Genomic DNA, 15,764 nt, shown 5'->3' with positions numbered 1-15,764 from the left:
CGGTATCTGCTCTAGCCAAGGGCCGATGGGCAGACCCCCATGCACCAACAACAAGAAGAAGTAAGAGATCTTTCGTGGGCGCAACCTCGTCCAGAGGCGGAAATTGGCCTATGACCTCTCTCGGGACATCTTGCTCTAGCCAGTGGCACTCCCTCGAAGGGGACCATCGTGTTGTCTCCAGCTGTAAATGACACCCAATGTGAGTGGTATACGAGAAGGAGACCTCCTCTATCCGGTCCAAGTGCCCTATGCAAGCAAGCCAAAACCACTACCGTGGGTCCCACTAAATGTCACATAAGGGTTTGCCCTCCCAAATTCAAAGGCGCCATACCGCTCCTTTTGGGGTCGATAAGACGATGGACGGATCAATGTACCAAGTTATGCCCAAGCAACCCACAATCCTGACCCTCTGCCACTCTAGGTCCTCTAGGCTCACCTCTGTCTCCTCCTCCCTCTCCGACTCGTCCTGCAATGAGCCTCCCGGTCCCACCTGATAGAAACGAGACTGAGGGGAACCAAGAGACTCCAGAAAAAAGCGTATCCGAAGTGGTACCCCTGTCCGTGAGAACTGTCTTGACTAGCAATGGGGGGTCCAAGGGCTTCGTAGTCCCTCCCACCTGGAGTCCAAGATCGCCTCCTCAATCTCCTGCATCCTAATACCTGCTCCTCAGAGGTAGGAGAGGGTGTGTCGCGGGCCTCTATCTCTCTAGGAAGTCGTCTCTATGACCCAAAGGATCTGGCCATTCCCCTATCCCATTGTGCCCATCCGATATGGGTCTGCTGCCCTAGCATGCGCCCCTCTAGGTCTCTGACGTCTAGGTGCCAAACGAGAGGTTGCCTCTCAAACTCCTCTTTGCAAGACGGCCTAGCCCGTATGAGTCCTCCTGCCAATCTCTAACACACTTTGTAGAGACTCCGCATCAATGGAGAGCCCTTCCTTGTTAGCGGAGCCTAGCCCTTCCTTGTTAGCAGAGCCTTGGAGAAGATCCACCTGTAGGATTGCTTCCATTGTCGCCCAGTGCGAGGCGTGTTCCCAAGAAGCCCCCACCGGAGTAGTAGCTTCCAGGGTTCCACCCCCGGGGTAAGGCCTCTCACAGCCAGCTTGCCAAAGAGAGCTCTGCTCTGCATCTCTGGGTCAATAATGCCAAGTCCCCCTTATGTCTGTGGCAAGATCATTGTTTGCCAGGCCACCTTGGCTCTAGTGTTGCGCGTGCCATCCGATCCCGACCAGAGGAAGTTCTGTACTAGGCAACGTAGCTGCTCCATGCAGCCTCGATGAAAACACCAACACGAGGCGATGTACCAGGCTATGGTTAGGAGTACCTGGTTCACCACTAGTGCACAACCCGCAAGCGAGAGTTTGGCAGAGAAATCACTCCTTTTGATTAGTCTCTCTTACTTTTCCTCTCCCCCTCCCCTTCCCTTCTTTCTCTCTCTCCTTCCCCTCTCTTCCCTCTCTCTTTTCTTCCTCCTCCTCTTTCTTCTCTTGAGGATTCACATTGCTACAACTCTGGAAGCCATTTGAATGACACCTTGGACTATGTGGGCTTGCATTGCTCTCACAAGGAGTAGTAGGATGTGGAGAGCTCCCTTGGGATTCCTCCAAGATCCCCTCTTCACATGGAGAGCTTCCGCTTGACACTCTCTAGGACCAAGTTGAATTGTTGCTTTGCCGAAATGTCAATTACTACCTGGCAGCCCAGGTAACGTGCCGTCTCTCCTCTCGGGATACGAAAGCCAAAATCAGCACCCCAATCTCGGACCTCCTCAGTGTCCTCCGAGCCTGTGAAGAAACCAATGGATTCGGTCCAATTTATGCGAGCTTCAGAAGCCGCGCAATAAATGGCTAAGGCCCCTTTGACACTCTCTAGGCTAGCCGCAGAGCCATCCACATAGAGCGCTATGTCATCTGGGAACTCGGAGTCAAGGAGCTCCTCCTCCCGCCTAATCGGAAGCCGCATCCTTGTGATACCAAGAGTTTGGGAGCACAGGAAGTAACCTAATGTCTCTGTGGTGAAAAGGAAAAGATAAGGGCCAGCGGGCAGCCTTGCCTCACTGAGCGGGAGAGAGGGAAGGCCTTGCCTGTGTGGCCCCCAATAATCATCTGGCTCGAGCTGCCCGCATAGAGAGCTGATACCCCTCTGATCCATCTCTCTGAGAAACTGAGCCTTTGCATGGTCCCCTCCAAGAAGGACCACTCCACCCTGTCATATGCCTTCTCGAAATCGAGAAGAAGTGTCACCACAATGTAAATATCCTAAGTCAAAGTACAGTTGACCATTTATTTGATCATAATTAAAGTGTTTTATATGTGTTAATTATGGTCAAAGAGTTCTTTTAATGGTCAAGGGATTGACTATGGTCAAAGATACTTGACTCTAGTCAAGTAAACCTGACTTCGGTCAAGAAGACTTGGTTTATTACCAAGAGGGTTAACTGCGGTTAACCAGAGAACTATAGAGCTGACTACGGTCAGAGAGTGTTGACTTCGGTCAACAAGACTTGGCATACGCCAAGAGGGTTAACTCCGGTTAACCAAGATGTGCCAACTTTGGTTGGAGAGACTTGGCTATAATTAAGGCGCCTCGACCCTTGATCAAAGCTCCTTAATTATAATCAAGAGTGTTGACTCCGGTCAACCAGAGAATAAATATATATATTTTTATATTTGTTTAGGTGTTCACATGTATTCAGTGGGGACGCCCACCGTGACTAGAATTAGTCCACAGTGTGTTATTTGCATGCAAAGCGCTAACAATTAATGGGTGCCATGGTGGTGCGCTTTAATTAATTGTTGCAGGTACTAGGAAGAGTTATTTTTTCCTAAGCGCTACGGGAGCCTAACAAGCATCTAGGAGGCGGTTCGTGTGACCAAGTGCTTTGAAGACTCCAGAATGGCCCTTAGTGGCATGTAAAAGGACTTAGTCTAGATTTTTGACAATTGGCATGTTGCCAATTTTGAAATGAGCTTGAAGCTCTTGTAATAAAGGGATTTTTCACGTTTTGAATAGGTGTGTGTATCAGACAGCTCTACGCTGAACTTTTGTAACAGATTCTCTTCAAGTAATAAAATACCTTGGGGGGGGTCCAGCCCGACATGTTGTCCTGGGCCCTAGTGTCTCTGTTGAGAGAGAGAGAGAGGGAGAGCAAAAGGGGAAGTATGCTTGCTGTCTTTTACGAAGGAGGTTCGTAGAGAAATTGCTGTCTTTCAGAAGAGCAAGATGGATTTTCATTGGTATCAGAGCCCAGGCTCATAGCCTTTTAAGGCTGTGACGATTCTAGCCAAGGAGAGGAATTAATTGGTAGGTCTGGGATCTCCAACGCAACAACGAAAGAATGCCTAACGGAGAATAGGCTTAGAGGGAAGGTCATCAACGACGAGATGCTAACGGATGAGCGACCAATGTCAAATGCAAAAGGTCGCAGACGGGCGTGCACGGGTGGAGGTTTGCATCGCCAAATTGACGCTCAAAGCTATGCTTGAGAGGCGCTTGTGCTGAACGGGTGCTTTTGTCCTTCGTTGCTGAAAGAAATGAAAGAAAGGCAAGACGGAGAGCCAACGCCAGGAGTCTAAGTGGCGTAAAGGAACACCGCCCTTACGCACGTGTTTACATCAGGTGACGGGGTGCTTGCGGATGCCCAAGATGTTTAGATGCATGCAGAAGGTCCCGCGACGATGGATGGTCTCCAGAAGGCTCGACGCGTGACGTCGACCAATTGACAGTCAAGGTTTGGAACCTTAGGCACCTGCTGACGTGGCAGGTGTGCACAAAGCTGACGTGGTGCTCACACGTGGCACACAGGTGACGTGGCGGCCACACATGCGAGCTGACGTGGCGCCCACATGGCAGAGGTCTTGACAAGTTGCTAACGTGGCATGTAGGCCTGAGGGGTGCTGACGTGGCAGTACATGTGGCAGCCAGATCAGGTAGCTGATGTGGCAGACCCTGGGTTTATCTAGCCTAACCTTGGTTAGTGGACTGGTTAGAGGTCCAGTTAGTTGACCCAACCAGACCAGTCTGGTCACTGTAACTAGACTGTGACCAATCCAGTTAGTCTAGATGCAGACTAACCAGACCAGAACTAGTCAGTCTGGTTAGAGTAACTAGCCAGTTACTCCATCTGGTTACTATTCTTTCAAAAAAAAAAAAAAAAAGGGACAGTTGCAAACACTGTTTCTGCTAGCAAATTTCACCTGCCTGTCAGACTTCTACTGTCAGAAAAGCAGCAGAAAAGCAGAGAAATCAGAGATTTGCAGAAAAAGAAAATGCATGCCTTTGTACACTGGGAAGATGAATCAGATGCTTCTGAGTGCTTTTTGCAGTAGCCAGAAAAAGGGCAATACAATTGTTGATGCTTTAGCAATTTTGTGGGTTTATGCTTTGAACTGATAGCCCAATTACTGGCACCAGTTGTGAATGCAAGACACCTCTTGTTGAGGTATTTTTTTTTCTGTCGGAAAAGCAAAGGTAGTTGTGCATCAGTTACCTACACGGTGTGTGAAAATTTGCAGATCTCAGAATATGGATCAATCACCTATCCAGTGGGATTCACAAGATAGGGATGTACATCCAAGACAGAGAAGTGTGCAGCAAACTCAACAAGAATTTGAACAGATGGTACGTGCTCGTATGCAAGAGATGGAAAATCTCAGAAAAGATCCAGGGGCTCAGCATTTGTTTCAAGCAGAAGCTATGCCTAATAGAGCATATGACGTGCCAATGCCAAAGGCACACTCTCGTGTACAGCCTGAGAAAGAGAGATCTCATAGGGGACGGTCTCATAGCAGGAAGAGATCGAGGCATCATCACCGATCTCCTAGTCCATCACCGTCTACCTCAAGTTCGACTTCTGTATCTTCTTCTTCTTTATCAGATAAACCATCCAGAAAGAAAAGGAAACATAAGAAGTCTAGGAAGAGAAAGTCTTCCAGAGAGACTAAGGAATTCAAAGAGGGAGGTAAATCTGTCAAGTTTATGACCTACAATGGACAGTATGGTCATACAGACAAAGCATTGTAGTTCATCAGGCAGTTTGAAGCTGCATTCGGCATAGAAAAGTTTTCAAAATTTTCCAAGTTAAGAATGGTCAGTTTGCACTTGACAGCAACAGCTAGTGCATGGTGGAGTGCACAGACCACAAATGGGTCAGCCCCAAGAAAGTGGAAGGACTTCAAGAAAGCCTTCTACCATCAGTTTATGCCTAAACAGTTTAGAGACCATGTTCTTCAAGATTGGGACAGTTTGCATATGGATGCAGGAGATACAGTGGATGTGTACAACCAAAAGTTTTGGGATGCTTATTTGCAAGTTGCACCTTTCAAAAAGATCTCCAAAGGGACCCAAATGAGAAAGTACAGAGCAGGTCTCACTCCAAGAATTCAGGCAGTAGTGAATGCTTTGGGGGCAAAGAACATTCAAGACATTATGCATTCAGCTTCAGTAGCTAGTCTTGTGCCGTTACAAGATCCATCTATAGTGCTATCCTTGCATGCAGGACGTACTGATAGAAAGAAAACTGATTTTCCAAAATCAGAAAAGAAAGAGTACCCCAAGGTTGAAAAGAAAGGGTTTCAGCCTTAGAAGCCGAGGGATACTCAGTTTTCAAAGGTTTATAAAGGCAAATCTCTATTCACCCCTGAACAGATAGCTGAATTCCGTAGAGATGGGAAATGCTTCAAGTGTGGCAAAGAGGGGCATGTGGCTGCCCAGTGCCCAGAAAAGCCTTCAACTTCGAAGGGAAAAGAGGCAGAGAAGCCACGAGGACCGCAAAAGCCAATGGCGGGGGGAATTCCTGACATACTGGGTCATGTTTCAAACCCAGAAGAATGAGAATTGCTGCTATCATGGGGCAAAATCAGAGACCAGCAAGCGCTAATTTTATTTGATCCAGGGGCTACTGATAATTTCATATCAGAGGATCTAGCCCTGAGGCTGGGAATAAAGACGGAGGAGTTGGGCAGGGCTTTGGATGCCGATCAGATGTTCTGTGGGAATCCTGTGCCAGTCACTCCCTTGATAGGGAAGCTCCGTCTTCATGTTCAGAGTTATGTGGATCAAGAAGACTATTTCATTTCTCCACTGAAACATCACGATGTAGTCTTGGGAATGCCTTGGTTTCATCGCAAGGCAGTGAAGTTAACTCTTCCTGAAAGAGTGCTGGAGTTTGTGCATAGGGGGAAAAATCAGCGTTTAATTGCCAAGAATAAAGGGGAGACTATCCCCATTGTATCTGATGTTACATGTGGTAAAGCAATAAAGTCTGCAATTTCTGCGTACATGGTTTTTGTAAAAGAAAAAGAGAATGATATGCATGCTGAAATGAATGATGCAGACAAAGATAAGTTTCAGTTTCTTGTAAACTTTAAAGACTGTTTTTCCGATGCTCTGCCAGGGGAGTTACCCCCAGAGAGACCAAAAGATCATCAGATAGAGTTAATGCCTGGTAGTGAGCCACCAAACAGACCACCTTATAGCGTCAGCGCGACTCAGAGAGAGGAGATTATGGCTCAGGTACAGGACTTGCTGTCCAAAGGGTTGATTCAGCCCAACTCGTCTCCTTTTTGTTCCCCTGTACTGCTAGTACAGAAGAAAGATGGTTCATTCCGTATGTGCATCGATTATCGCGCACCGAACAAAATGACCATCAAGAATAGATTCCCTATTCTGCGCATTGATGATGTGCTGGATCAGTTAAATGGAGCTTCAGTTTTCAGCAGGATAGACTTAAAGAGTGGCTATCACCAAGTGAGGATACAGCCTCAGGATGTACACACAGCATTCCGCACTACATTCGGGTTGTATGAATACTTAGTGATGCCTTTTGGGTTGACAAATGCTCCGGCCACATTCAATAGAATGATGGACCACATCTTCCGAAAGTATAGGCATTTCACGGGTACTTTCTTTGATGATATCTTAGTCTTTTCTAAGACAGAAGAAGAGCACAGGGAACATCTTGCTATAGTGTTTCAAGAGCTGAGAAATCATCAGCTCTACGCAAACAGCAAGAAAAGTGAATTCTTCTTGGAAGAAATCCATTATCTGGGGCATATAATATCCAAGAATGGGATACAAATGGATCCAGCAAAGATCTGTGCCATTCAGGAATGGCCAGAGCTGAAAACTGTGCATGAAGGTCGAAGTTTCCTAGGCCTGTGTTCTTACTACAGAAGGTTTATCAGACATTTTGCTGATATCGCAGCTCCATTACATGACCTTACTAAGAAAAATGCAGCCTTCACATGGGGAATATCACAGAAGAAAGCATTCAATACACTCAAGGAGAAATTGACTACAGAGCCTATTCTTGTAGTCCCGGATCTTTATCAATCTTTTGATGTTGATTGCGATGCTTGTGGAGAATGTGTTGGGGTTGCATTGCATCAAAATGGTCATGTAGTGGCCTATGAAAGCACGAGACTTCGGGATGCAGAGAGATATCTAGGAATCTATGAGAAAGAGTTATTGGCTGTAATTCATGCCATCCATACATGGAAGCACTATCTTTTGGGTGCAGATTTTACTGTTAAGACAGATCACCAAAGTCTGAGGTACTTTTTGACTTAGACCAAGCTTTCCGAGAAGCATATGAAATGGGCAAACATGCTGTCAATGTATCATTTTCAGATTGTCCATACCCCAGGAATTCGGAACAGAGTGGCAGATGCCTTGTCCCGAAGACCCCAGGTCAATAATGTGACTATTGCTTATCATCAGGACCTGGAAGGCATGAGGGAGCAATTTGCTCGTGATGCAGATTTTGGTGAAATTTTACAGCAAATGCAAGAGGGGCAATCCACCAGTCACTATTCCCTGAAAGATGGGTATCTAATGAAAAATGATTGCCTATGCATCACCCAGGAGATGAGGAAAAAGATTTTGGAGGAATGCCATGCACCTCCCTATGCTGAACATAGAGGAATTACAGCAACAACTCTAGCACTAGAGAGGTATTTCTTTTGGCCAGGGATGCGGAAAAATATACATCAGTTTGTTACTGAATGCCTTACGTGTCAGAAAGTGAAGTATGATAGACGGAAGGCACTTGGCCTACTTATGCCTCTTCCCGTGCCTCAGGCACCATGGGAAAGTATTACAATGGACTTTATTTTTGATTTGCCAAGATCAAAGTCAGGGAATGATGGGATTTGGACTATCATTGATAGATTCAGCAAGCAAGCTCATTTCATTCCGGTTCGCAAAACCATAAAGGCATATCATATGGCTAAGCTTTTCATGGTACAGATTTTTAAACATCATGGTATGCCTAAGTCCATTGTTAGTGATTGAGATCCCAAAATGACCAGTCTATTCTGGAGAGCTTTATTTGATAACATGGGGACGAATCTGAATTTTTCTTCTTCTTTCCATCCCCAGACAGATGGTCAAAGTGAAGTAGCAAATTCTACAGTTTTGGATATGCTAAAATGCTACGTGGGTGACTAAAGTTCAGACTGGGAAAAGTACCTACCGTTGGTAGAGTTTGCTTACAATAATACAGTACATAGCTCTACAGGGAAAGCCCCTTTTGAGGTCATATATGGGAAGGTGATTTTGCCACCTATATTGAGGACCAAAGATGAAATATTTGCAATTGATCAGTTTGTGAGAGACCTCCAGACAGCTTACAGCCAAGTCCGGACAGCAATTGAAAGGTCTCAAGAGAAACATAAAAGAGCTGCAGATAAGCATAGGAGACAGTTAAATCTCAAGGAAGGGGATTGGGTACTTTTGAAGTTTGAAAAAGCTAGGCTCCGCAAGTTTAAAGGCAAACAGAAAGTGTATGCAAAGTTACTATGGCCCTTTCAAGGTTACAGAAAGAATAAATGAGGTTGCATACAGATTAGCATTGCCAGAGCATTGGAGGATTCACAATGCATTCCATGTGAGTCTTCTAAAGAAATTCCAGGGACCAAAGCCTACAGAACCAATATTGAGGATCCACCAGAAGTGGATGAGTTGGAGGAGGTCCTTCAACCAGAGCAGATTGTGTACCATACTGTACGTAAAGGCCCTCAGGGTAAGGAGTTTTACAGGTATCTTGTAAAATTCAAGAATTATACGGCATTAGATGCCAAGTGGATGGACGAAGACATGTTATCCGACCATCCACAGCTTTTGGATGTTTACAAGGAAGCTTTTCAGTTGAGGTCAACTGAATAGAAGCCGAGGGGAATGTCACCACAATGTAAATATCCTAAGTCAAAGTACAGTTGACCATTTATTTGATCATAATTAAAGTGTTTATATGTGTTAATTATGGTCAAAGAGTTCTTTTAATGGTCAAGGGATTGACTATGGTCAAAGATACTTGACTCTAGTCAAGTAAACCTGACTTCGGTCAAGAAGACTTGGTTTATTACCAAGAGGGTTAACTGCAGTTAACCAGAGAACTACAGAGCTGACTACGGTCAGAGAGTGTTGACTTTAGTCAACAAGACTTGGCATACGCCAAGAGGGTTAACTCCGGTTAACCAAGATGTGCCAACTTCGGTTGGAGAGACTTGGCTATAATTAAGGCGCCTCGACCCTTGGTCAAAGCTCCTTAATTATAATCAAGAGTGTTGACTCTGGTCAACCAGAGAATAAATATATATATTTTTATATTTGTTTAGGTGTGCACATGTATTCAGTGGGGACGCCCACTGTGACTAGAATTAGTCCATAGTGTGTTATTTGCATGCAAAGCACTAACAATTAATGGGTGCCATGGTGGTGCGCTTTAATTAATTGTTGCAGGTACTAGGAAGAGTTATTTTTTCCTAAGCGCTACGGGAGCCTAACAAGCATCTAGGAGGCGGTTCGTGTGACCAAGTGCTTTGAAGACTCCAGAATGGCCCTTAGTGGCATGTAAAAGGACTTAGTCTAGATTTTTGACAATTGGCATGTTGCCAATTTTGAAATGAGCTTGAAGCTCTTGTAATAAAGGGATTTTTCACGTTTTGAATAGGTGTGTGTATTAGACAGCTCTACGCTGAACTTTTGTAACAGATTCTCTTCAAGTAATAAAATACCTTCGGGGGGGTCCAGCCCGACATGTTGTCCTGGGCCCTAGTGTCTTTGTTGAGAGAGAGAGAGAGGGAGAGCAAAAGGGGAAGTGTGCTTGCTGTCTTTTACGAAGGAGGTTCGTAGTGAATCAAATAGAAATTGCTGTCTTTCAGAAGAGCGAGATGGATTTTCAAGAAGAATGGCGAGTGGTTGCTCCTCCTCCCTGGCCTAGTCCACTGGCTCCCAGAAAGTGAAGATGTTATCCAAGATGCTATGTTGTTGGACAAAAACGGTCTGTGTCTCATGAATAATATATGGGAGGTGGGGTCTTAGATGTAGACTCAAGATCTTAGCCAAGATCTTGTAAGCGGTGTCCAGAAGGGCGATCGGCCTCCACTGTCAAATGTTTGATCTGTCGCCCCCCTTCGGAAGCAGGCATATCTAGCCTCTGCTCAAGGAGTGTGGGAGTGATCTTGAGTCGAAGATCTCTTGGCAGGCTAGTCTGAAAAGGGTGGAGATATGCTCCCAGAAGCATCGAAAAAAAGGTCGGGGTTAGGCCATCCTCGCCAGGGCACTTCTGGGCTGGAAGGGCTAAAAGGCCTCCCACAACTCGTCATGAATGAAAGGAGCCTCTAACCGTCTGTTAAGGCCCTATGAAAATACTGAGGGGACCTGTGCCTCTCTAGCCAGAATGGTGGTGGGCGATACCTCCTATGATTGAATAAGCTAGCTTCAAAAGGTTGTAGTCAACTCAAGGATCTCCTGCGGGTCCGTGCGCATGTGTCCATGTGGGTCTCAAAGCCTCTGAAGTTGGGCTCCTGTGGACCGTGTTCCGATGGCTTGAAAGAACTGTCGGGTCATCCTATCTCCCTGCTGGACCGACCTGGCCGGGGAAGAATGGTATGAGAACTCTGCTCTGCGAACCTTCAAATCCTATAGCTTCAAGCGTGCACACTCTAGGCGATTCCTAAGCCACTGGGATCCCCGATCCTGCTCCTTGAGTCTCTCGATAGATGCAAGGTCTTTGCAAAGGGCTCTCTCCTGCTCTTGAAGAGCCGCTCTCCGTTAGAGGGCCGACTCTGGAGCTCCCGACTGCTACGTTGAATCCTCTCAACCATCCAAGCTGTCCATCCCTCCTAGGGTTAGTGTCTTCAGAGATTTGCTATCCGCTTTTGAACGTCCGCCTCCTGAAACAGAACATCTGAGATACAAACCCCTTTTTGGGGGAGTCTGCAACGGGCTACTGTAAGTGCAAAACCGTTGGAGAATGGTCGGACATCGTGGTGCCTACTAAAATGCCGGTGGAGCCACCGCAGAGTAGAGCCCAACCCCCAATATAGAATCTATCCAAGCGCTCCAGTAGTCCATCCTACCTCCGCTGGCCGAAGGAGTAGTGTAGGCTGCCCGGGGTCCTAGAAAACTTAGGCTCTCGCCAAGGGTCCCTGCCATGGATTGCAAAGATGAACTACTCCCAAGTACTCCTCTCCCTTGTTGGCATCTCTGCAAAAGAGGCTCCTCCCTGCTTATCCTCTAGGAACTCAAGATTATTGAAGTCCCCTCCAACAATCCATGAGTCCACCTCTGGGAGGCAATCCGTGAGCTGTCGCCAGAAAGCCGGGTGGTGCTGTCTGCAAGCGGGTGCGTACACGCTCAAGACACCAATCTGAGCCTCTCCCACCTAAAGGCCCATCCACACTGTGCGGCCTCTGGAATGAGCTCGCCCTGCGCAAAAGTGTATGGGGCTACCGCTTGGGTTGCTGAGATGCAGACCCCTGCGCTCTTGCCAATTGCTGGAGACCAAACCTCTGGGCCCCTCCCAAGGAGAAGACGGTGACGGCGTGTGATGTTTGCTGCGGAAAACATGTGCTCCTGAATCAAGAGAAAGTTAATTGATCCACCTACTAGAGCTCGCTGCAGTTCCTGAGGGAGAATCAGGTACTGAGGCTGACTGGGCGCACGGTCATGAAGGCCATGCACATTCCAGGTCACCACAGTCAAACTCATGGGGAAGGGGTGGTAGTAAACAAGGCTCGCCTGTGTGTGGGAGCCTACTCTAAGAAACTTGACTTCAACGACTTCACCGAAGGTTTAAAGGGAGAGTAATCTATGTCCGTGCGCCAACGGCGGACCGGAGTCTCGATCCCTACCTTGTGTGCCCAGTACCGCATGAAGGAGACATCTACACCAAAGAGGTCAGCGCACTACTGAAGGGTCTAGTAGTGAGGCTGTGAGAGAACCGTCTCTGTTGTGGTGGCGGGCAAATCACTGCTACAGCCAGGCCTAACCCTGGCTTCCTTGGAGAGAAGCTAAGCTGGAAGTATCTGGTGCTCCATCATTGCGTCAAAGAGCTCTAGTGTCCACTTCTCCACCCCCGTGGAGGCAAAATGGAGGATCCGAACCGGGTGGGTGCACGATCCTACCGCACTGATGCCCCCTTTACGGGGCTGGAGGACCAGAATGGTCAACTCCAAGGGCATGGGGTAAGAATCCTGAATCTCCAAACAGTTCCAAGGTCCCAACTGCCAGAACTCGTGCAGCAGCGGCCTCCCAGCACGCATGCGAAGGCCCGCGGACTCATCAACATGACCATGCTCCCCGGAATTGTGGGAAGAGGAAGCTGAGTCCTAGTTTCCTAGAGCGTTGACCTGCTGCCTTGAGGAGAGGTCAACGGGGGAGCCTTTGCCTTGCCCGTGATCGCAAAAGCAGGGTCAGCTGCTGTGCCTGGGAAGGCGCTCGAGGAAGAGGCTGCACCTAATTGAGGGGAAGGTGAGGGGGCTGGAGGGGAAGGGCGGGTAGTGAGGGTAATCACCGGGGAAGGAGCAAGCCAAGGCAGCGCGGGAGGGGGAGGCACGGGAGGGGGCTGCGAAGAGGAGGCTGGTGGGTCCACAGGAGGGGGAGAAGAAGGCCGTGTGGAGTCTGCTACTGTCCCCTGGGAAGGGTGCTGCAGTGGAGGCACCTGCGTCCTCTGAGGCTCCTCCTCCAAGCTCGGAGGGGGGTGGGCCCGAGAGGCTGTGGGCACTGGTGCTCTAGGAGTCTTTGGCACCGGCTCTAGCTGCGGTTGGGGTTTTGCGGTGGATGAGCTGTCACGAAAGGAGTGAATTTATGCCTATTGGCAGCAACTATGATACATTTAATAAAGTAGCAGGAAACTTTGAAAATGCCCCCCCGCCCCCATAGTGACGATTGGTCAGAAAGCAGAAAAGGCCATCCTACAGTTCTAAAGAAAGTGGTGAACCTTTCACTCAATACGAAACAATAAATGCAAGCTAGCACAAGTTGATTGGAAGATCACCAAAGGGACTATCGGGACCATGCAAATGAGGTATCTCATTACCAGAAGCTCCTACCGGGCAGGTGGTTAATAATGCAAACTCAATGAATATCAAAGAACATGAATTTTAATAAGAAGGCTATTTGCAGACCTGCATCCATGTCTCTGAACAAAGTGACTCCTGAACTGCTCATGGTATAGTAGTAAGGAGTACAAATCTCACAATGGGAAACAATCTCAAGATCGTAAGGATCAAATGCTGAAGTTGTCACCCGTGATGGTTGCAAATAGATAAATTCTGGATAATCCGGTTGCTCTCTCAGTAGTTCTGTCCAAAAGCAAAGTTAAAGATTCCTCGAGAGTATCAAGTTTCTTACTGAATACGCTAAGTAGCTCGAAGTTCCAATGCACTTCGACTCTATACGTGAGGTTCTTCATACATGACTTAGCCCTCTAAGCTCGCCCCTCTTCCTACCCTGCCCGTCTCCCTCTCCTAATTGTCGAATTCATCAACTACAAACTTTACCAAGGATACTCAAAAAAGACATCCACTGATAGTTGATTGGGCCTGACTGAGCTGAGGGGTGCGCAGCAAACTTTCCTCTTCTGCTTTTCCACAACATCAAGCTGCTATTCGCAAAGCGTTTCTGTGTCTTCAGTTTAGCTTTGTCTTCCTTTTCGAGCGTTTCACCTGTTGCGTCAACTTCTGAGATGAATTTATCTGACCCCGAATGGCCACGGGTAGTGCCAGTGCCACCTGAGATAAAATGGGCAGATGATCGGCGTACTCGTGGAAATGGCTCAATTTTTGGGCAAGTATCCAGGAGCCTGTCTGCTGCAGTCCTACTCAACTCCGTTGGAATCACCTCTTTCAAACAGGGTAGCAATTGCCATTCCACTTGAGAATCCTCCTGCAAAGCTTCGAGCTTTGCAAGCTCTGGAGCATCATCGCCCACTTCTGCAGCAGCAGGAGCGCGCGCACGGAGCAGGGGCAAGAGGTCCGAGGTGACCCCATGGCTACTGAGCCGGGCTTGTCGGGGGCGCTTAGCGCCGCTGGCGGGGGGATGAGGGGGAGAGGGACGGAGGGATGAGGAAGAGAAATTCACGGCTGGGAAGTGATCATGGGGGGAGTCTGCATGATGGAGGGGGGGCTGATTGATGAGCTTGATTCGTTTGGAGGCTTGGGATTGGGTGAGGAGGAGTCTAGAGGCGAGGGGAGGGTCAGCCATGGCGATGGTTTCAGAGGAGGAGGGCAGCAGTCGCCATAGCCATAGCCATCGCCTTCGACGAAGGGAGTTTTCACGTGAATGGGAAGGAGAAGGTGGCGAACATCATCGACAGTTGGCTGGCTTCCTCTCACTTAACCCAACCCAATCACTAACCCTCGGTTATGATTTGTTAGCACTCTTCCTTCTTAGAGGTATTACCTTAAAGGTAGTAGTGCTATAGTGGTTCTTAGACATGGCCTTTTCCACAAGGAAGTTTCCACGTGAATGTGAAGGAGAAGATGGTGAACTTCATCCACAGTTGGCTCGCTTCCTCTCACCTAACCTAACCTAATCATGAACCCTTGGTTATGATTTGTTAGCATTGCTGCCTCTTTAGAGGTAGTAGCTTAAAGGTAGTGCTATAGTCGCGGTTAGCCATGGCCTTTTCTAAGGAGAGACACAAGGGAGCTTTCACGTGAATGTGAAGCAGAGGGTGGCAAACAACAACATCGACAATTGGCTCGCTTCTCTCCCTTAACCTAATCTTATCACTAACCCTCGCTTATCATTCACGTGGGGCTTTTGGTTTGCAATTTCTTCAAGGTCGATTTCAAATCAATGCATTCACACAAAAAGTTTTTTCCGTAATGATTGCTTTTCCTGAAAAAACCAACTACTTCACGAACCCCTCCTCCCAACAAGAGAAAACCAAGCGTCATTACCTTGGACTAGCTGTAGCCCATAACATTTGTACAAATTCTAGTCTGCAAGTAGGAGAAAGGCTAAGATTGTTGGAAAAACTAGCAGCTGCAATTAAAAGCACCTGCAAATCATCTCCACGTGAGTGTTCAAAAAACCAAAACCTTGATTTTTTTTTCCAACATTTGATTTGAAACTCTGCCCTATGTGAATAGCCTCTTAGAGCCTCTTCACCCGAACCTGGTTTCAAATTAGCTCTACCTGCCAAAAACCAGGTTGCGATCCATTTCAGCTCACATGCCAGCAATTTTGAACAAATTTACATGTTGTAGCACATTTCCCACAAAACTATGTAGCCTTTTCGTGCTTGCAAACACAAAATTGGAGAGATTAATGGGTTCTAGCCAGTTAAACTAATCATTACCCTTGGTTTTTGTTGTGAGCCCCTCCTTGCAAGTAGCAGCTTGGAAAAAAATAGGTTTCTTTCGAATTGGCAACCCAATAGCTGCGATAGGAAATGCTCGCGGAACTTGCAAATCCTTGAAAAACATAGCAACACTCTTCGAAAATACGCACAAACTCTCAAAACTAACAAAC

The 15,764-nt window shown here is 47.3% G+C and overlaps 1 protein-coding gene across 1 annotated transcript in view; it reads right to left on the bottom strand.

The window, feature by feature from the left end:
- LOC147898636 (uncharacterized) overlaps positions 1-14,489 on the bottom strand; it is an 81,612-nt gene extending 67,123 nt beyond the window's left edge. The window contains exons 1-2 of the mRNA XM_087379208.1: positions 13,796-14,489; positions 13,412-13,588 (exon numbers count right to left, since the gene is read on the bottom strand). Coding sequence (XP_087235334.1) covers positions 13,412-13,588; positions 13,796-14,489 — 871 coding nt within the window. The remainder of the gene's footprint in view (positions 1-13,411; positions 13,589-13,795) is intronic.
- Positions 14,490-15,764: the final 1,275 nt, after the last annotated feature.

This window comes from Dipteris shenzhenensis, chromosome 9 (genome assembly GCF_047967505.1).
Source record: "Dipteris shenzhenensis isolate YYH24624 ecotype China chromosome 9, Dip_SZ_1.0, whole genome shotgun sequence".
Classification (NCBI taxonomy): domain Eukaryota; kingdom Viridiplantae; phylum Streptophyta; class Polypodiopsida; order Gleicheniales; family Dipteridaceae; genus Dipteris; species Dipteris shenzhenensis.
This window is presented reverse-complemented; position numbering and strand designations above follow the sequence as displayed.